The sequence below is a fragment of the Panicum virgatum genome, chromosome 5N (genome assembly GCF_016808335.1).
Source record: "Panicum virgatum strain AP13 chromosome 5N, P.virgatum_v5, whole genome shotgun sequence".
Lineage (NCBI taxonomy): Eukaryota > Viridiplantae > Streptophyta > Magnoliopsida > Poales > Poaceae > Panicum > Panicum virgatum.
The window spans coordinates 15,388,778-15,411,178 of record NC_053149.1 but is presented as its reverse complement, the minus strand read 5'-3'; the positions used below and the strand labels follow the sequence as shown (position 1 = coordinate 15,411,178).

Here is a 22,401-nt window from a genome sequence, read left to right as displayed (position 1 = left end):
CCTGAGTGATGCCCGCTGCAATTGGGGCTGTCGTCCTCGGGCTCGTCGTCGTCCTTCTTCTTCTTCTTGCCGCTGTCACCTTCGGAGGGGTCGTCTTCCTCCTTTCTCTCCTCTTCGGCCCACCCTGGCCAATCATCATCGTAGTCACGACCGGTGGCGCCCCATGAACTAGGGCTCATGATGCTCTCCCAATTGCTATCCCTCGCATAATCCTTCGGCTCTGGGGTGTGCTCGATGTAGTTCTTTCTTTTAACTCCGAGGAGGTGAAAGGAACACCTAGGCGCGGGTGGCTTTTTGTCTTGTCGCCTCTCGCCTTCGTCTTCGTCACTGCTGATGACGACGACCACCCTTTGGGCTTGAGCTAGCTTCTCGTTGCACCATTGAAGGCCCTTCCCTCCGACGCTCATCCTTGCTTGAGTATTGAATTTCTTCGGAGGGGCCTTCGCTTCACATCTCTTTGCTTCGACAAGGAGGGGCTGCGCACCAGTTGTCGAGATGGGACTAGGCGTCCTTGGCGTGGGGGTGTCGGGCGTCATGCCCTTCTCATTGATCTCCATCGCTTCAATCATAGCTCTTGCGCTCGCTGGACCGGCCATTATCGATGCCTCTCACGAGGTGGTGGTGTAGATTGAAAAGTATGAGAGAATAGATCTAACCCACGTCTCTATTTAAGTCCCAAAAAGACTTGGACGAAAAGTCCAATATCTCTTCGGTTTTGGCATACGAAATCTATAAGGCACAAGTTTGAAATTTCCTGATCTCGTACCTACCAAAAATCGAGACTGAATCGCACACGAGGAGCCTCAGGCCGGCCGGCCTAGGGGTGCTGGGCCGGCCGGCCCAGGGGGTTTTTCAGCCCCCTGGACTCCAACTTTTTCCGAGGTGCCCTCCAACAAATTAGAAGCCTATGTTTTACTCAAAGTTCGTCCAGAATAAAAATAAAACTATGAAAATAAAATCTAAAAGAGAGTATTTACAAACTTACCTTGCTTAACGTCGTTAGGCTTGACGTTCCGATTCCTCCTCCATGGTGTATATGTCGATGTAATGAAGGGGCACGACGTCGGGCTCCAAGAATACCTTTAGTCGCTGTTCGTTCACCACATATTGGTCACCTTTCACATCCATGATTGTCACCGCTCCCGTGGGTGAAACTGAGTGTACGACGTACGGTCCATCCCATTTGCTTTGCAATTTTCCTTTGCCAAAGAGTTTGAATCTTGAATTGTAGAGTAGGACCTTGTCTCCTTCTTTGAATTCCTTGTTTTGTAATCGCTTGTCGTACCACATCTTCATCCTTTCTTTGTAAATTGATGCACTATTGTACGCTTTCAATCTTAACTCCTCCAATTCGCTTATTTGGATTCTCCTTTTAATTACAGCGGCTTCCGCATCAAAGTTCATTTCCTTCATTGCCCAATACGCCTTATGTTCTAGCTCAACCGGCAAGTGGCATGTTTTTCCATAAACAAATTGATAAGGAGTCATACCAATCGGGGTTTTGTGTGCCGTACGATATGCCCATAGTGCATCATCTAGTCTCTTCGACCAATCTTTTTCTCCTTTTACCACGGTCTTCTTTAAAATGTCCTTCAATTGCTTGTTCGAAGTTTCCGCTTGTCCGTTTGTTTGGGGGTGATAAGCCGTGGACACTCTATATTCAATTCCCAATTTCTTCAAGCATTTACCAAAGTCCTTGCCCGTGAAGTGTGTTTCTCCGTCGCTTATCAAGATTTTCGGGACGCCATATCGAGGGAAGATAACCGATTTAATCATGTGTATGGACTCCTCCGTTGATGCCTTCCGACATGGCATAGCTTCAACCCACTTAGAAACATAGTCCACCATGACCAATATATGCTCAAACCCATATGAGTTCACGAATGGTCCCATGAAATCGATTCCCCAGACATCAAATAGATCTATTTGCAAGTTGTAGTTCAACGGCATGGCATTCCTTTGCGAGATATTCCCCGTCCTTTGGCATTCCGGACAAGTCGAAACAAATCTTTTCGCGTCTTCATGCATCTCGGGCCAATAGAATCCACTAGCCCATACCTTAGCTTGAGTTCTAAAGTGCCCATAATGTCCTCCATATCCCGATGAGTGACACTTCCTTAGAACTTCTTCACGTTCCTCCCTCGGTATGCATCTTCTCAGGACTCCATCTTCTCCATATCCATATAAGTATGGTGGATCCCAATAGTATTTTCTTCTTTCCGTGATCACTCTTTTCCTTGCATTCTTGTCCAAGTGATCCAAGGGCATCCCTTTTATTGCCCTTATTATTTCATTCATCCAACTATCTTTGTCGAGAATTCTATATAGGTGATCATCTCTCATTTGATCCTTGATCGGTTCTTTTCCATCATCTCCATGGTTCATCCTTGATAGGTGGTCGGCCACAACATTTTTTGCTTCTTTCTTGTCCCTTATCTCCACATCGAATTCTTGTAGCAATAGGATCCATCGAATCAAGCGTGGTTTAGCATCTTTCTTGGACAAGAGATACTTGATTGCCGCATGGTCGGTATAAACTATCACCTTTGAATTTACTATGTATGATCTGAATTTTTCGAAGGCGAATACGACGGCAAGCAATTCTTTTTCCGTTGTTTCGTAGTTAAATTGGGCTTCATTGAGAGTCTTGCTTGCGTAGTAGATAGCATTTACCTTCCCCTCTTTCCTTTGTCCAAGAACGGCTCCTACGGCATAGTCGCTTGCATCACACATGATTTCAAAAGGTAGATTCCAATCCGGAGGTTGCATGATAGGAGCACTTATGAGAGACTGCTTGAGTGTTCGAAATGCGTGAAGACAATCACTATCAAAATTGTACTCCACATCTTTTTGGAGAAGTTGTGTCAATGGCTTGGTGAGTTTTGAAAAATCATTTATGAACCTCCTATAGAATCCGGCATGACCGAGGAAGCTCCTCAAAGATTTGATGTCCGTAGGTGGTGGCAATTTCTCCACAGTTTCTATTTTTGCTCTGTCCACCTCTATCCCTCTCTCGGAGATAACATGACCGAGGACAATTCCTTCTTTCACCATGAAATGACACTTCTCCCAATTAAGCACAAGATCAACCTCTCCACATCTTTTAAGAACTTTCTCCAAATTTGCCAAGCAATTATCAAAGCTAGTACCATGCACCGAGAAATCATCCATGAATACCTCCATAATCTCTTCTATGAAATCAGAAAATATAGCCATCATGCACCTTTGAAAAGAAGCGGGCGCATTGCACAACCCAAAAGGCATCCTCCGATATGCAAAAGTTCCATACGGGCAAGTAAACGTGGTCTTATGTTGATCATCCGGATGAATAGGTATTTGGAAGAATCCCGAGTATCCATCAAGGTAACAAAAGTGTGAATGCTTTGCCAACCTTTCTAGCATCTCGTCAATGAATGGTTGTGGAAAATGATCCTTCCTCGTTGCCTTATTCAATTTTCTATAATCGATGCACATCCTCCATCCCGTGATGGTTCTTTGCGGTATCAATTGCTCTTTCTCATTTTTCACAACCGTGAGTCCTCCTTTCTTTGGAACGCAATGAACGGGGCTTACCCATTCACTATGTGGCACGGGGTATATTATTCCGGCATTCAACAGTTTGATAACCTCCTTCTTCACCACATCACGCATAGCATGGCTCAACCTTCTTTGATGCTCTACGACCGACTTGTATTGCTCCTCGAGTTGTATATTATGTGTGCAAAAAGCGGGGCTAATACCTTTCAAGTCATTAATCGAGTAGCCAATCACCTTTTTGTGCTTCTTTAATAAATTCAGCAACTTCTCCGTCTCTTCCGGGCTCAATTCATCGCTAATAATCACCGGAAAAGTCTTGCCATCTCCCAAAAATTCATATTTCAATCCCTTGGGGAGTGGCTTCATCTCAACATCGGGCGCACCATCCTCTTCTTGATATAACTCTCCAATGTCTTCAAATTTCTCTTCCTCCAAATTCCCGTGTTGCGGCTTCAACTCTTCCATTGTTTCCACTAGTTCTCCGTCTTGATCATCTTGAGCATCTCCATTCTCCAAAGCGCGTTGGAGAGGATCCCTGAAAGAATCAATGGAATGAATGCTCTCTACCTCTTCGTTATCAAGAGGTAGAGGTGAAGCAAAAGACGGTTTTGAATGAAATTCGAATGAGCGCTTCTCTCCATCAAGATCAAAAGTGACAATCCCTTTTCCAACATCTAGAACAGCATTTACTAATTTGAGAAAGGGTTTTCCAAGGATTATGCCTTCATGCTCATCATCACTAGCATTAATCACAAAAAAGTCGGTAGGAATTTTTTTTACCCGCTATAGCAACAATTAGATTTCTAAGCACTCCTAGCGGTTTGATTAATCTACCATCTCCCATGATCAATTTAATGATTGTGGCATCTAGGTTCGATGTTTTGTTAAAAAGCTCAACATAAACCTTGGAACTCATCACACTAATATGGGCGCCAACGTCACATAAAACATTGCAACATTTTGTTCCGTCTATCATGCAATCAACACGAGGTGTGGGTGATGGATTACCTTCGCCTTGATCGCTTCCAATCGCATATACTTGGGCTATGTGCACATAGGGTGATGATTCCGATTTCACTCCCATGATCTTTTTGACCTCCATCGCTTTGCCCAAGTCAATCTCTTCCTCTTTTTCTTCAAAAAGCTTCCGAATAATATCACCGGCCGATTCATTGCCAAATGTATATCCCGAGTGATTATCCGATGGGAAGTCTTCCGCTATCACCTTCGCCATTCCTCACTGATTTGGATGCGGTCTTGCTTTGTCGAACAATCTTCCGAAGTCAATTGGTATCCAATCCATTTGCTCGAATTCCCTTAGCGATTTGGCGGTGCCCATTGTTCTTCCTTTCTTTTCCGGGTCGTCTTTCGTTGCACTCAGGATCGATGCTTCTTCATCGTGGTTTGTCTCTATGACTTTCCCATGCTTCGGTTGTTCTTCCCTCACTTGCGATGCCTCTTTTCTGAAAATTCCAGCAAGCACCCGCACTTGAGATTCTTCCTCGGAGCTTGCCGAACATCATTTTTCCTAATCTCTTCGCATGGCCGCACCCTTGCTGATTTTTTGTAGGAGTTGGGCGGCTTCCATGAGTGTTTTCTCCATGAGATCTCCTCCTGCACACATTTGAACAAACTGCATGCACTCGGGGGTTAGGGAAAAGTAAAAGGTATGCAAGAGTACTTCACCGAAAAATCCGAGTTTCGGTCCTTGTTCAATCAATCCATTGAATCTATCCCATGCTTGATCTATCCCTTCTTCTTCTCCTTGCGCGAAGTTGATCACTTGCTTCCAAATATGTTGAACCTTGCTTAACGGAAAGAACCGCTCGCAAAATTTCTTCATCAAGTCATCCCAATTTCCTTTTACCTCGAAGGATGCAAGTGCAAACCATCTTCTCGCTTTTTCCGCAAGTGAGTATGGGAAAAGATTCCATCTAAACCAAACTAGCGGAACTCCGTCTTGTTGTACCGTGTTGCATAGCATTGGGAACCACTTGATATGTCTATCTGGGTGGTCCGTCTCAACTCCTCTAAAGGAGTTTGCCGCTGCCATCTTGATGATTTGAGGCTTGATCTCGTACTCGGTGGCTCGCAACACCGAATCTGATTTTTGCATGTCGAAGTCCTCCGATCGCGGGCTTGCATAATCCCTTAGTGATTTTTCTCCTTCCTCCACGTGTTGAATGAGATGGGTCATCTAGACAATCAAAACAAAAACAAAAACAAAAATTTTCTAGAGAAAAGGTTAGGTGTTAGTAACCAACAAAATTAATACAAAGTTAAACGTAGCAAAATCGCTTGTTCCCCGGCAACGGCGCCAGAAAAGCTTATTGACGCTTCTTAAAGCGCCAATTTACGTACCGCAAGCGCACGGATCGTGTAGCTTTTCCCTTAGAGTATTCCCCCAAGGTTTATCAATCCACGGAACAAGTGTATTACTATGCTTAACTAAACACTAATGATGTTGGTAAAAGATCTATATTGAGTGTTTGAGTGTGAAATAGATCTAATCTAACCAATCTAATCTAATCTAGACTAGTGAGCAATGATAGACGTGTGCACAAGATATGAAGAGCATTTGTTCATAGGGTCTAGGATCACTAGAGATGTAATTGCCAAGCAACGAAGAACGGATCTAATCTACCAAAGGTGTGTTCCAAGATCAAAACCTTTCCCTCCCGCATACTGTCACTACAAGAGGATAATCGGTAACGAATCAACAAGAACACGATAGTTGATGTAATCTATGTAAACCATGCAAGAGCAAAGCAAACCCAAAGCCAAGTCGTGAACTATTGAGCATCAAAGCATCATCAACAAGAATCGTGATAGATCAATCTCATAAAGGATTCGGCAATTATAACTCAAGATCTCCTTACAACCCCATGAACAAACGAGGACTTTACCCCATGAAGCTAAGCGAAGCGTAGTCGATCATGGTGGTGAAATCTCCGGCAAGGTATGGATCCCTTGCTGTCCTCCAACTTGCAGCGGTGCCGAGGGACGATGAGGCCTCCGGTGTCGCCTTTCTCTTGTGTCTAACTCGAATGTATCTCTGGATGCTCTTCTCTGGATCCCCTAGATGCTCCCCTCTGGATCCTCTAGATGCCCTCCCTTTTACGGCGGCTTCGGGGTATTTATAGGCAGATATGGTCGGTGGTTTTGGTAAAACATAGATTAGGGTTGACGCATACTTCATGCTGAAGAAAACTGAGACCAATTGGGCTCCGAAATGGGCTAGGTCGGCCGGCCCAAGGGCTCCAGGCCGGCCGGCCTGGGCCCTTTCTGTCCCCTTTCGGTCCCATCTTTCGCGTGTGGCCTCTTCCTCTTATTCCTCATCTTAGCCCAGTTGTAACCATGCGTCAAAACATCTCCGAAAATGTCCAATTTCCTGTCAAAATGCAACATGCTCCAAAATCTAGGACAAAATCGAAAACGGTCAAGTTCGGGTGCCAAGTGGCGGGTTAGTACGTGAATCATCCCGAAGAATTTACCAAAACAACTCCTAATCATATAGTAAAATGGGTACTTAAGGAGCGCCAACAATGGCTAGATGTTTCTGATTTTTGTGAGAATTTATAGGACTTCTTTATCTTTTTAGAGTGTCCACCTAGGATCCTAGGTGGCTTCATATGGAGACTTCAAAGGAGCCTCCAATTAGTAATAGTAAAGGAACCTCCAATTAGTAATAGTAAGATGCTTACCATCAAACAACCATTTTTTTCATGGCAAACAAAAGCACCTGCCATCTAGTTCACGAAAGGGATGCATCGGTATGGTGCGTCGAGCCGTCGACGTTGCATCGGCGGCGGGCATATATGTTAGTAGGGATCGCCGACACGCTTCAACACATGTGTCAGCCATGGTCGACGCAATCGACATCGACATTTCTCACCGGGAAAGCCAGATGCCGCGGCGGCCCCGCCTGCCCGTCAGGTGGCGACGTCGCACGCGGCACGCCTGGCGACCACAAACAGACATCGCCGGCCGGCATGCACATTACTGGAAGGCCAAAGGCATGCACATCAATGAGTGAGACGTGCCCGAGGAACATGGGGGGTGGGTGCTCGCCATGTGTGATGCTGAACAGCCTAACAGAGGTGGCTGGCGCGTGTTATGATTTATTGTTCTACGTTTCATCAGTGTGCACTGCATCGTCCCGCCTAACCTTTTGGGTTAAGATCAACAAAACACTAGGTTTCTCCGCAGCTAGCTAGCCAGCGGGCATAGCGCCGCCGCGGCATGCCGGTGCCCTCCTCGCCCATGGGGCCGACGTCGTTGAACGCCTGCCCCGTCATCTGGTCCACATCCTTCACCCGCAGCATCACGTCCTCCTCCTCAGGCTCGTCGCCGCGGCCCCCGGTCGTCGCCGTTGTCGCTGCAGCCTCCCCACCGGTGGCCGCCTCCACCCGTTTCCGCTCCACCATGTCCGTCGGCATCACCATCTTCTCCCTGAACACGCCCCTCGCGCCCACCGCCTTCCCGTAGATGCTCGTCGTCACCGCCCGACCCTTGCGATCACAAAGCTATTAATCACCATGGTACGCCTCCCCCAGAAAAATGGACGAGAGCTCGTACTTCTCCTCCTCGGACGGCTCGAGCCCGCGACGCGCCTCCTCGCGGGCCTTCTCCGCGGCGCGCCGCCGCACGGCCTCCCCCTGCTGCCACACCAACTCGTCCGTCTCGCCCTTCCTCAACACGGCGTCGCCCGCGAGCGCCCGCCGCGCGCCCTCCTTCACGTTCGCCGCGTACTCCCTGGCACTCTCCGCCGCCACCGCCGCCGCCACCGCGTCCGTGGCACTACTCTCGTCGCGCCGGGCGCCGCCGCCGGAGAAGGTGCTGCGGACGGCACCCACGACGTACCGCGCGCGCTCCTGCACGCTTCCCAGGATGCCGGCGCCTTCTGCACCGCGGCCCGCGCGTGCTCCTCGCGGCTCTTCTGCGTGGACGCCATGGCGCGAAACCGGTTTATGAATCTAGCTGCCGTTCAGCGTGTCAAGGGAGCTTTCCGGTTGCTTGCGTTGGGTGTGTTTCTGTGTGCTAGTGGCAGAAGCGGCGCGAGGCGGGCAATAAAACGACGGTGCGTGATCGGGAGGGTGACGCGGTGCCGGCCGAGGAGCTGCAGGCGCCGCCGTCGCGCGCCGCGCCGCGTGTGAGGAGGGCCGACACGCGCCGGCGCATGAAGGCACGACGGTCGACTTCTTCCTAGGTAGGCAGACACCTGTGGCTACCACGGATAAGAGTCGGTATTATAGCTGGCGGGGAACGGGCTGAATCCGACGTGGGAAAGGGAGGAAATAGGATAGAGAAGAAAGGCGGCGAGTTCCCAGACGCCGACTGACGATGGGCGAAATGCTCTGCGCTTCTCCGCATGTCCACTCCCATCGCTCCATGTCCTAGCTAAGCAGTGCAGTGCATTAAAGAATCAAGGGGCCCGCCACCCACCAGCTCGGGAGCTCGGATGAGCTGGCGCTCGATACGCCGGCAAGCAGGCAATATTATAAGGGCATCCCCAACCCATGGTGTCCAGGGATGGTGTCTAAACAAGAAAGAGAGTAATTAATGTTCAACTAGACACTACCTCCCAATACATAGTGTCTATGGCAGTGTCCATAGAGAAGATAATTCAATAGAACTTTGCATGTCAAGTAGATTGTAATGCCCCGATATTTTGCCCCTGTGCGGGAACTCAATATTTTGCTCCTGTGCTTGGTTACCATGACCAATTTGGCCACGGCACCGCCAGAGAGCTGTGCGCGCCGCGCGTCTCACGCTGCCGCTCACCACTGCATCTCTCTCCCCTCCATTTGCCTCTCTCGCGCGCAGATGCCACCGTGGCCGTGCCGGCCGAGCCTGCCTGCACCGCCCGCTTGCGCTGCTGCTGCCTGCACTGCTGCCGCGGTGCAGAGCTCGCCAGTCGCACCGCGTGTGTCCCTGCCTAGCCGCCGCGCGTGCGCCGTGCCCGCCCCGTGCCATGCCGGCTATCACACTCGGTTTATGAAGGCAAACCGAATGCATCTCATATGTGCGCCAGGATCAGTTTACACACATATGATTAACCATAAAGTGAATATCACAACTAGTGCAAGCGTAAAGAGAGTATTAAAGACTTTATTACAAAACTGAATGTCTTAAGCGAAAAAATAAACATCTATAGAGTAGTAGCGGAATCTTCTTCAGCACAGGCAGATGACTGGGAGACATACGCCTAGAAATCCTTGAAGTCTTCTGGAAACTCCGGACAGTTGTTATTACGGTCTGAGCAGCAAGTATCCAAGGGTGAGTACACTTATGGTTGGTACTCAACAAGTGGTAGGGAAACAACTATAATATATGCAAGGCTAATTCAAGGAATAGCTGACACGGTTTAACTGCACTCAGCAAATTTTAGTTGATCATATTTTATTAGCAAGCATTAGCTAGATATAAGTATATACCATTAAACCCACAAGATAAGCATATATATAGAGATAAACAACAATTAACCATAAATTAGAGCATCGATTTAGATCAACTTCAAGTTCAATTATCATGTGAGGGTCCAAGCCGCTCTTGACCGTGAGCACGGCTAACCGGTTAGTTTTACACTCTGCAGAGGTTGTACACTTTACCCACAATTTGTGTTTCCCATGTCACCCGGGTTTGCAAAGCCCTTAAACACTTCCTTTGGTGAGTGGCTAGGGATTCACTACGAGGCTTTTCCAAAGAATCACTATATGTACGCACTGGTCCCTTTTTCTGCGGTACCTCAGAAGACGAAGCTTCCTTCACCCGCTCCTCAAAGCACGATAACCCGAAAAATCCACCAATCACCGCCCCAGCACGACATATAGATCATCTAGTTACTTAGCCAAGACCAGAGCCACATAGTATTGTGGTTGCACTGTTTTCCTGGGTGGTTCTCCATGTTCCAATTAAATCATATACTCTTGATTAACAATATTAAGCATCATGAACATGGGATAAAAACAAGTATAACATTTGTATCATCATTAACCAACCATAACCCAAAGTATAGCAACTAGCATAGCTACCCAACATGAAATTAAACCCAAGTTGATCAAGGAATAAGGTAAACAATACTAGGCATGTCCTTAACTCGGTTCCCATCATATTATAGACACATGCATGAACATAAAAGTAAATGTGATAGTTTTGGTGATTTCATGGGTCAAAAATATGATCAAGGGTCCACTTGCCTTCCTCAAACTGCTGCTGGCCCGATCCTCCGAAGCCTTGGTCTTGCTGCTGCTCCTCGATCTACGAATCGCCTATTGCACCAAACACGCACATACAAGCAAATAAGTACAAACAATAAGAAACAGTACACCAAACAACATAAACATACAAAAAGAGGTTACTAAACTATACTACTCGTTGTAACGATCACGTGAGCATAAAGATCATCGAAAACGGATCTAAAACGAGAAAGTTATGGCTAAAACAAGATCTAAGGGTTAGAACGCAATTAAACTTTATACGCAGGGGCTAGATCATAAAAACAGGAGCTGTTTTGTAAATATTTTTCAACGGAAGTGGACGGCGGGTTAATTTTGGAAAAACAGAGGGGCTTAAGTGCAAAAAGACCACGGCTGACCGGTTCTAACTTAGTTGACTTGGATGGGATCTAATCTAGGCCGTTTGATTTAGATCCGACGGTCACCGAGGATTGGGGCTGAGCGGCGGCGCTGGCGGCGGCGCAAACGACCGGCGGCGAGGCGTACGTGGCAGCGGGATGGCCGGACTTGGCCGGAACGGCCATCCGGGGCTCTTTTCGAGCGCGGGTTGTGCGGTTAGCGAGCTCGCGAGTTCGCGAACTCAATTAGGGGGTTTAAGGAGGGCACTAGGGCAGCGGAGCGGCGCACGCGGAGCTGCGGCGCCGGTGAGCTAAAGCGGGCGAACAGAGTGAGAGCGAGAAGGAAAACGGAGCTGGAGAGCTCCCTCACCTCGACACGAAGCTTCGGGGCTGTGATGTCGTCGAGAAGGCGAAGCGGGGCGGCGTCGCGGCACGGAGCTCCGAGCTCTGGCGCAGCAATGGCGGCGCGAGCTAGGTTTCGCGAAGGCGGCGGCTGCAGCTTCGGGTTTAGGGTTTCCAGGGGGTCTAGGGTTCCTTTTATAGGGGCGAAGTGCGGGCCTTGGTGTGCGGGCCCAAGGGGGACGCGGTGGCGCACGAGCGGAGATCTCGGTCGGTTTCGAGCTGGAGTCCGGCTCGGTCGGGAGAGGAAGACAGTCCCGACGGGCGGGGCCCGCCTGGCGGTGAGACAGGGAGGGGAGGGGCGCTGGGCCGGCTGGGCCAGGAGCGGGGAACGGGCTGGCGGGGAGGAAAGGGGGGCGCCGGTTGGGCCGAAACAAAAGGAAACGGGCCGCGGAAAAGGAGAAAGGAAGAAAAAGAAAAGGTGGGCCGGGCTAAAAGGGATGAGGGGGAAAAAGAAAGCCCTTTTCATTTTCTGAAAAGATTCAAACACTTTCAATTTAAATTCGAACTCAAAGATTTGAATTTAAGTTGAACAACAAGCAAATAAAAATGCAAACCAGCATGAGATGCACAAACCTATTTTCCTTACATTTATTTTATGGCTAAATATTTTATTTAAGCTTGCGATAAATGCTCTAAATTCAAGATAAAATAAATAGAACCTTATCGAACCTACAGAAACCTAATTAAATTTATTTAGGTTCCTAATTTGAAAATACGGTGTTACAAACCTACCCCCCTTAAAAGGAATCTCGTCCTTGAGATTCAGCTGGGCTAGCAAAGAGCTGGGGGAATTCTGCCTGTAACTCATCTTCTCTTTCCCAAGTAGCCTCATCCTCTGCATGATGACTCCACTGAATCTTACACATCCGTATCCTCTTACTCCGAGTAATCCTCTCTAACGTGTCCAGAATTTTGACCGGATACTCAGTATAAGTCAGATCATCTTGCACATTTAGTTCCTCCAGTGGCAATTCCTCCTCTGGCACCCTCAAACACTTTCTCAACTGAGATATATGGAACACATTGTGCACATCGGACAATCGGGCTAGTAGTTCTAGCTCATAAGCTACTTCACCCTTCCGGGCCAAGATCTTGAATGGTCCGATGTAACGAGGTGACAACTTCCCCTTGACTTTGAATCTGCGCAAACCTCTGATAGGTTACACTTTGAGATACACAAAATCTCCTTCTTCAAAGATCAACTCTATACATCCCTTGTCTGCATAGCTCTTCTGCCTCGACTGTGCCACTTTCAGATTCTCTCTGACAATATGTACTTGTCGTTCGGCCTCTTTGATGATCTCTGGGCCGAACAACTGGCTTTCTCCCGTCTCACTCCAATATAATGGAGTTCTGCACTTCCTACCATATAGTGCTTCAAACGGTGCCATCTTCAAGTTGGCCTGGTAACTGTTGTTGTTTGAAAACTCTGCATACGGCAAACTCTTATCTCAACTGCCTCCATGTTTTAGAGCACAAACTCTAAGCATATCCTCTAACACCTGATTGGTCCTTTTTGTCTACCCATCTGTCTGCGGGTGATAAGCTGAGCTGAAGTTCAGCTTCGTATCCATTGACTCATGCAACTTCTGCCAAAATCGAGACGTGAACTGAGTACCTCTATTGGACACAATCTTCTTAGGTACCCCATGTAGGCAGACAATCCTGGATATGTATAGCTCTGCCAGTTTGGCTCCCGAGTAAGTAGTCTTCACTGGAATGAAGTGAGCTACCTTTGTCAACCTATCCACAATAACCCATATGGAATCATAGCCATCCTTTGTACGTGGTAACCCCACAATGAAATCCATACCAATTTCTTCCCATTTTCATTCTGGTATTTTCAATGGTTGCAACAAACCGGCTGGTCTCTGATGTTCTGCCTTGACTCTCTGACACACATCACATATGGCCACGTGAGCTGCAACATCACACTTCATGTCATACCACCAATATCTCTATTTCAAGTCCTGGTACATCTTGGTACTGCCTGGGTGAATCGAATAGGCTGAATCATGGGCTTCCTTTAGAATCTTCTCTCGTAGATGATCCACCTCTGGCACACATATCCTCTTTCTGAACCACACGGTTCCATGTTCATCCTCAGTAAAATCATGTACCTTGCCTCTTTTCATCAGCTCCTTGATCTCCTTGATCTTATCATCCTCAAGCTGACCCTTCTGTATCTCTTGCTCAAGAGTCGGCTCGACTTCTATAGTGATTCCCTCAGTGTGACCAACAAAACCAAGGTTGAGTTTCTCAAACTCCCAACACAATTCCTGAGGCATCTGCCTAACTCTCATTGCATTTACATGGCTCTTGCGGCTCAAAGCATCTGCAACCGCATTAGCCTTTCCGGGGTGATAGTGTATCTCCAAATCATAATCCTTTATGAGCTCTAACCATCTTCTCTGTCTCAGGTTGAGGTCATTCTGAGTGAAGATGTATTTCAGACTCTTGTGATCTGTAACACCCCTGTGTTAATCGTCTCGCTAATCACGAGTTAACTCGCTAATCGTGGACTCAAATTCGTCGTTAACGCTAATCGCGTTCGCATAGTAAACATCTACTTAGCTCTGTTCGATCTCGTTTTTGTCCTTGATCCGAGCTCCAAATCAACTTTCGCCCAAAACGAAAGTTGTAGATCTTCTTTTCCTCTACAACTTTTATTTTGGCCAAATTTCATGTTTCCATATGAAAATTTAAGTTTCAACTGGTCAAACTCGGGCAAAAATCATTTAAACGAAGAAACAGTGTCTCCACTGTGTTCGTCACTGTGAAGCTCGCCGGCCATACCGGCGACTGTGCTCGTCGGCGCCGCCTCCACGCGTCGGCAATCGCGCCCGACCTCGGCGTCGGTGCCCTTATCCTCGCGAACGCCTCGAAGGTTCTTGTCCCGTTCCGTTTTCCCCTTCTCCTTCCTCGGAGCAGCGAGCGGAAGTGAGCAGAGCTCGCCGTCGACGTTCCACTGGCCGAGCTTCGCCGCCCCGCCTCGATTCGTCGCACCCTGAGCTGCGCAGCCTCGCCGTCCACCCACTCTGACCACCCACGAGCGCGGCCGAGCCCCTACTCCGACGAATCGAGCCGCAGATCGCCCCGACCGCCATTGCAGTTCCCCGGAGCTTCGCCTCTCCGCCGACGACCTTCCTCCCGGCTACCCTCCGCCCCAAACCGAGCCGTGGTGAGCTCCTCGCAACCCCCTCCTACTCTCCGACCCCCTCCCCGCCCGAATCCGCAGCCGCCGCCGCCGTTTTGCCTCGCGCCGCCGCGGAACGCGCCGCCACCCTCACTGCGCACGCCGCCGGAGCTCCCTGCTCCAGCTCGCGGCCCCCTACCGCGCGCCCCTAGGCCTCTTGGCCTCCCTGAGGCTCACGCCGCCCGCTCCCGCCGCCGCCTTGCGCCGCAGTGGCCGGAACGTCGCCGCCGCCGCCGCGCCGCCGCTCCAAGCCGGGCGCGCCGCCACCACCGCCCCTGCGCCGCGCGCCCCTGTCCCACGCCCGCGCCCCGACCCCGCCTGCCGTCCTGGCCGTGGCGCCCCGCAACAGTGCCGCCGGCCGGCCCCTGCCAGCGGAAGCCCCGCTGCGGGCCCGTCAGCGCCGCGCCGGCCATGGCCGCGCAAGCGCGCGCGAAGCAGGGGAGGGGGAGCAGCTGGGCCGGCGCCCACTGCCAGGTGGGGCCCGGCTGTCAGCCCCCCCCCTTTTCATGTTTTCCAATTCTATTTATTCAGCTGATAGTTCTAAATTGTGTAAAAATTCGTAGAAAATTCCTAAAAATGCAAAGTTAATTTTGTTAGGTTTCTAAAACTGAGATCTTTAGAAGAAAAATAGCTGTGCAGAGCAATTGTCACTTTTGCTCTGAGGAAAATTCAATTTGTGTTTAACCTAGTTTATTTTGTACCACTTTTTCTGTTGTTCGAAAAATTATGAAAAATTTGTAGTGGCCTTATCCTTGCATGTGTAACCCACTGAAAAATTTTCAGGTGCATAGCCTGTGTGCTTGGTTGTGCATCTGTTAGTGTTTGTTTTCCTTTTCTAGGGCTAAAAGAAATGTGTTTCTATATCAATAAATGTTAGAAAAATTTAGGTGGCATGCTTTACTGGTTTTCACATTTTGCTGATTAATTTTGTTGATAGATCTTGTATGCAGGTTAGGGGTTTGCTTATAATTAACCCCTAGCTTTACTCTTTTCTTTATATAAATGTTGTTAGTTGTTTGTCTCTTGCATGCAAAACAAATCTCTGTTTTAATCCCTACTGCTCTAAGCAGTTAGTAGTTGTTTTTAGAAGGAAACACTTCAGGCTAAATGTTTGAACTTTGGTGTTCGCATCGTAAGCATATGCATTGCTCTGTGTCCTAATGGTTGCATGGCATATTTTATTCGTGTAGACGACGCGAACGCAGCTGTCCACGAGCTAGTTGCTGAGCCGGTCCAGGAGCCACGAGCAGAGGAGCAGCAGCAGGTCGCCGTTGAGCACGCTCCAGAAGATTTCGTTAACCCCGCTGACCTGCAAGGCAAGCCCCGGAGCATATCCATAATTTAATTATTCAATGTTTATTTAAGTATTGTGCATTTATGTTCTAGGAGTTGAATGGAACCATAGTATGCATGTTTTCCCTAGGTACCGTGGGCCTATACTAGTATGCAGGTGTCGATAGAAATGCTTTGCTAAATAGGATTTCGGTAGAAGTCGAGTGATTACTGTCACTCGCGAGTTTAGGATCTTGATCCCTTAGCTTTGGCTTGGTTTTTGCGTTGATGAGTAAAAAGAATTGGAGACCGGGCGGGAATGAGTTGGAATAGATGAGAAAATGAACTCCCGCCTGTGTCGATTGAGGACCGTACCGTTGTTGGCCCTGATGACCGAGTTTGAACAGTACTAACCACATACCGGAAGGAGGAGGTAGTCGAAACCGGTAAGCTGTGTACCACGTTACAGCGGTGATTTGAATTCCGTCATGCTACGCTGGGCGTGGGAGTTGGCGGGTGTTGGATAGGATGCCGCCTCCGGGTTCTCCGGGAGTTCACTGCGAGGGGCCCATCACCTGGGTTTTAGCAGGCGTAATTCAGATGCCGTGGTAATGTGGAAACAGTTGACGCGCATGGCCCGACGGGGCTTACATGTGTCGTGTGAGTTAGGTCCACCTTGCAAGGTTATATCGGATCGATTCGCCGTCTCTCTCGGTTAAGAGAACCTTGGTCACTGCGTCACATCGTAGTAAGAAAGTGAATTGAAAACGGAATGGAAAAAGGTTGATTTGTGAGTTCTGAAAGATAATCTGTTCCACCATGCGTGTTCTAGATAATTAGGCGAATTTAGTAAATACTTGGTATACTAAGTGGAGCTAAAATATTGAAAGTAAGGATTCACTCCTAGTAGCATTTCAGCAAAAGAACTCCAGAACCAAAAAGCCTTGCATGTCTAGGTATTGGGCTAAGTATACCCAGAATCGGGTAAGCCTTGTTGAGTATTAGTATACTCAGGGTTGTTGTTGTAACCCTTCTGAGCAGGTTGTGTCCCTGCGGACTTCGAGGAGATCTGTGCGTCCTGGATTGGACAGCCGCTTCCTCCGGGTTGGACCGTTGAGTGGGCCCCGTCTTCCCCGTGAAGGTTGGGCAGGTTGGCGTCACATCGGTGGGCAGGATGTGGAGCTCACCTTTTATCGTCATCGTAGCTATCGTATTGTATTTCGAACTCAGTTTTAAACTTCCGCTGTGCGTTTGAACTCTGTTGTTTGTATTTAAACCTTTTATGTAAAACCTGTGTTGTAAATTAATTTGAAGATTTTTGTATGCTGGTAACACCTGTGCTCGTCTTCGTACGGGTCTAAGTGCAATTGTGATCCTGGAGTACAGTAGTTTAATCGGGATTTTACCCGACAGCCTGTCAGGTTACACCGTTTTAAGTGCACAGTAACTTGATTAAGTATTAAGATGATGGTTAGTGCATTTAAGCCGGTTTAATTTGGACGGTGCTGCTACATGATCCATATATATCTGACATCTATGTCCCAATAAATAGTGTCTCCATATCTTCAAGGCATGCACCACGGCTGCTAGTTCCAAATCATGAGTGGGGTAGTTCTGCTCATGCTTCCTTAACTGACGAGACGCATAAGCAATCACATGTCCCTCTTGCATCAGCACACAACCTAGTCCTTGCCGAGATGCATCACAATATATATCAAAGCTCTTGTGGATATCCGGCATAGCCAACACTGGTGATGTGGTCAATCGTCTCCTCAATTCCTCAAAACTGGCTTGGCACTCATCTGACCATACAAACTCTTTTCCTTTCTCCAATACTTAGGTAAGGGGTTTCACTATCTTGGAGAAGCCTTATATAAATCTTCTGTAGTAGCCTGCGAGTCCTAAGAAACTCCGGATTTCTGACACTGTCTGAGGTGGTTCCCACTTCAACACATCTCTGACCTTGCTGGGATCAACTGCAATTCCTCCATCTATTATGACATGACCAAGAAATGAAACCTCTTTCAACCAGAATTCACATTTGCTGAACTTGGCATACAACTGATTTTCCCTGAGCTTCTGCAAAACAAGCCTCAAATGTTCCTCATGTTCTTCCTCATTCTTGGAGTACACCAATATATCATCAATGAACACCACTACGAACTTGTCGAGATACTCCATAAATACCTTATTCATCAAGTACATAAAGTAAGCTGGTGCATTGGTCAACCCGAAAGACATAACCGTATATTCATACAACCCATATCTGGTAGTGAAAGCAGTCTTGGGAATATCCGACGGTCTTATCCTCAACTGGTGATACCCTGACCTCAGATCGATCTTGGAGAATACCTTAGCTCCTCTCAGCTGATCAAACAAATCTTCTATACGAGGCAACAGATACTTGTTCTTGATGGTAACTTCATTTAATGACCTGTAGTCCACACACATCCTCTGTGTACCATCCTTCTTGTCCACAAAGAACACTGGTGCTCCCCATGGTGATGAACTAGCACGAATAAATTTCTTATCTAACAATTCCTTTAATTGTTTCTTAAGTTCTTCTAGTTCACCAGCGGACATCCTATATGGTCTCTTAGCAATAGGTGCAGTACCAGGTAAAAGATCTATAATGAACTCAATGTCACATTCAAGTGGCATACCTGGCAAGTCATCGGGGAACACATCTGAGTACTCACATGCTATCCTGATGTCCTCTATCAGAGCAGCCTTCATCTGATTCACCGTACAATCTGCTGGTGTTGGAGGGGTTGCAACAAACTCAAACCTCTCACCTGCTGGGCTGGTAAGGAGCACTGATCTCTTGGCACATTGAATGACAGCATCGTGCTTGGTTAACCAGTCCATCCCAAGGATAACATCAATTCCATCCGAATCCAAAACTATAGGTCTTGCATCAAACTCTCTACCCATAATCTGAATTTTAATTCCATGGCACTGGTACATAGATCTCATATTTCCCCCGGGTGAGTTTACTAGCATAGCTCTAGGCATGGTGCAAAGCGGTATGGAGTGCTTGGCCATGTATTGAGTAGATATAAAAGTATGTGATGCTCCAGAATCGAATAAAACTGATGCAGGGGCTGAGTTGACTAAGAACATACCGAATACAGCGTCCTGAGCCTCCTGGGCGGTGTCTGCAGCCACGTGGTTGACCCTGCCGTGGACGTAGCTCTGCTGTCCTCTGTTGCTCTGCGGGGTCTGATTGTTGTTCCTGGGCTGCTGCTGCGGAGTCTGCCTCTGTCCGCTGGCATTGTTCTGAGCAGGAGTGTTCTGAGGAGGATTGGTGCAACGGTTCGCATAGTGACCATGTCCACCACACTTGAAACACACGGTGGGCCCAGTAGGGGCTGTGTTGTTGTTCCTCACGGGGGTACCGACAGGAGTGCTCTGACGGTTCTGCTGGGAGTTGAAGCGTTGCGCCGACTGCTGATTCTGTTGATTCTGCTGAACTTGGCGCGGGTACTGATACTGGTTTTGCCCAAAGTTGGCATTATGTCCTCCTGGGCGAATCTGGTTTCCTTGTGGAGGTCCAAAGCGCGGGCGCGAGTTGCTAGACTGGCCTTGTGACTCGAACTTCCGCTTCTGTTCGCCCATTTCCTTGCGAGCATTCTCCACGGAGATGGCATTGTCCACCAGTTTCTGGAAACTTTCAAACCTGTGCACCAACAACTGATATCTGATGGGTGCAACCAACCCTAGCCTGAAGTAGTCCTGCTTCTGCCCATCTGTGGCCACGTCTGCGGAGGCATAGCGGGACAACTGGATGAACTTGTCCCGATACTCACTTACGGACATTCCACCTTGCTTCAGAGCTAGAAATTCCAACCTCTTCAGCTTCATCAAACCCTCAGGTATGTGGTGCTCTCTGAATTGAGTCCTGAACTCTTCCCAAGTGATGGTGTTTTGATCAACATGGGCGGCGGTATAAGCATCCCACCAGTCTGCTGTAGTTCCTTCCAATCTACCTGAAGCATACAGTACCTTCTCCCTGTCTGTACACTGAACTATGTTCAGCATCTTCTCAATGGTCTTGAGCCAGTCATCGGCGTGAAGAGGATCTGGTGAGTGGGAGAAAGTAGGAGGTCTGTGACTCATGAAGTCACGGTGGCGATCCCTCTGTGGCGGCTGTGGTACTGGAGCTTGGTTCGCTTGAGCTTGTAGATTGGCCATGGCATTGGCCATTTGAGTCAACAGCTGTGTCTGCGCAGCAAGGAACTGCTCCATCCCTGCTAGTGGTGGTGGCGGTGGCCCGTTGTTCTGGTTGTTGCCTCCACTCATGTTGTTGGGTTGCTGGTTGTTGCCTCTTCTCTGACGCTGCACTGGTGGCTGATCAACTCCTGATCCAGACCTGGTGTTCACCATCTGACCGGTTAGACAAGTAAGACTCATGAAATAATCATGGTAAAATATAGGTGTAAGGATGAGATAGAGACAATATAAAATAAAATAGATAACCCCAAGCTTTACTAACTAGCTAACTTTATTAAAAACTTGATGCAATTATGGTCATCACTCCATAATTACACCGCATTCATTACAAAAAGCCAACTCACAAGTGTTCACAAAACCAAGCATTGAAACACACTGATTAACTAACACACTTAAACAAACGTTCACGAGCTAGCGATTACAAAAATACTCTTTACAAGACTCAACCTAAACTCTTAAGCCTATCATCTAATAGAAACGGTTCTGGTAGCCACGGTCGCCGAAACGAAGCCTCTTGCGCGGGGGTGCCAAGGCGGGAAGCGGAGGCTCCTCCTCTGGAACAGGTGGAGGCGCCTCTCCTGCAAGCTGGGCCTCAAGTTGGCGAATCCTACGATGAGCTTCTCGCAGGCGGTCTTGGGTGTCGTCCAGCTGGTTGATGACGCTCCTTAGGTCCGTGTCAACTCCGGCGAGAGCCCGCACTGTGACATTGACGCGGTTCTCCTCATCCTCTCCAAGTGTCAACTCCGTATGTTCTGTCCCACGAGCACGGAGAGGAAGGTGCTGATAGTCTGTGCTCTCCAAGTCTCGACGGTTAGTGTGGTTGAGAGACCAGAGAGCCCTCCTGGCAGCATGGCTGACTGAGGCACGGTAGGTCGCCATGGGTGTCGAGGAGTCGTGTGCGGAGACGGTCATCATGCCTCGGGGCCCAGTATCCACCCTTATGTGGACCCGAGTGACGTAGTAGTCGCCGAGGGCTGGGTCTTCATAATGCCTTGTCTCGTACATGGGAGCCACGGGGTTGTGAAGCTCTTCCAGCACGTCCCGAAGCAGAAGGGGAAAGTGACCCTCATCATGGAATGAGGTGTAGACGCAGTACAGTGACCTTTCTTCTGGCGGGTCGTCGTCCTGATCATCTTCATCATCACCCTCGTCGTCCGGGTCCTCTAGGCCTTCCGGGTCTCCTCCAGCTGGTGTAGGCGCTGAAGCTGCTGGAGCAGGAGGTGCAGGTGGCGGTGCTGGGGCTTCATCCTCTGACATCGCCAGGGGCTCCTCCTCTTCTCCTCCTCCAGCGACGGCAGTCGCTGGAACCTGAGCTTTGAAATAGGCCAGTGGTGGGGCTAGATCGTGTGCTGGCATTGGCGATGGTAGAGATGGCTGTATGTTTCCGTCCGCATCAACTTCCCGGATGTTGCCTTCTTGGTCTTCGTCAAAGAAGTAATCCCTCCCGGGCACTTCCTCAACCTCTTCCTCCGGCTGAGCTGGCACTGGAGCAGGTGCTGGGGCGGGTACTGGCTCGGCGGGTGCAGGGACGGTACGACGGGCGAAGGCACGACCTCCAGTGCTCTTGCGTGCAGTCTGCCTGGTTCTGGCCATCTGAAGAACAGGATAGAAAGGTTTTAGAACATACTTGAAAGAAAAGACAAGTATGTGATCAAGGATGAGATAAAAGCTATCAAATAAGGATTAAGCAAATAAGCATGAAAGAGCATGGCAACTAAGCAAGATAGACCTTAATTTTTCGACCATTTCTATCTAGGCTAACGTCCTACAGTCAACACTACTCTGATACCACTTCTGTCACACCCGGTTTATGAAAGCAAACCGAATGCATCTCATATGTGCGCCAGGATCAGTTTACACACATATGATTAACCATAAAGTGAATATCACAACTAGTGCAAGCGTAAAGAGAGTATTAAAGACTTTATTACAAAACCAAATGTCTTAAGCGAAAAAATAAACGTCTATAGAGTAGCAGCGGACAGTTGTTATTACGGTCTGAGCAGCAAGTATGCAAGGGTGAGTACACTTATGGTTGGTACTAAACAAGTGGTAGGGAAACAACTATAATATATGCAAGGCTAATTCAAGGAATAGCTGACACGGTTTAACTACACTCGGCAAATTTTAGTTGATCATATTTTATTAGCAAGCATCAGCTAGATATAAGTATATACCATTAAAC

The 22,401-nt window shown here is 48.4% G+C and overlaps 1 protein-coding gene across 1 annotated transcript; it reads right to left on the bottom strand.

Annotated features, from left to right (window-relative positions):
• Positions 1-17,852: 17,852 nt before the first annotated feature.
• On the bottom strand, positions 17,853-20,369 carry LOC120674597. The gene has a single exon (XM_039955755.1). The coding sequence runs from the start codon at positions 20,367-20,369 to the stop codon at positions 17,853-17,855; it is 2,517 nt and encodes an 838-aa protein (XP_039811689.1).
• Between the last annotated feature and the right edge of the window lie 2,032 nt (positions 20,370-22,401).

Coding starts and splice junctions, on each gene's coding strand:
- LOC120674597 (XM_039955755.1), bottom strand. CDS start 20,369: ATGGTGAACACCAGGTCTGGATCAGGAGTTGATCAGCCACCAGTGCAG.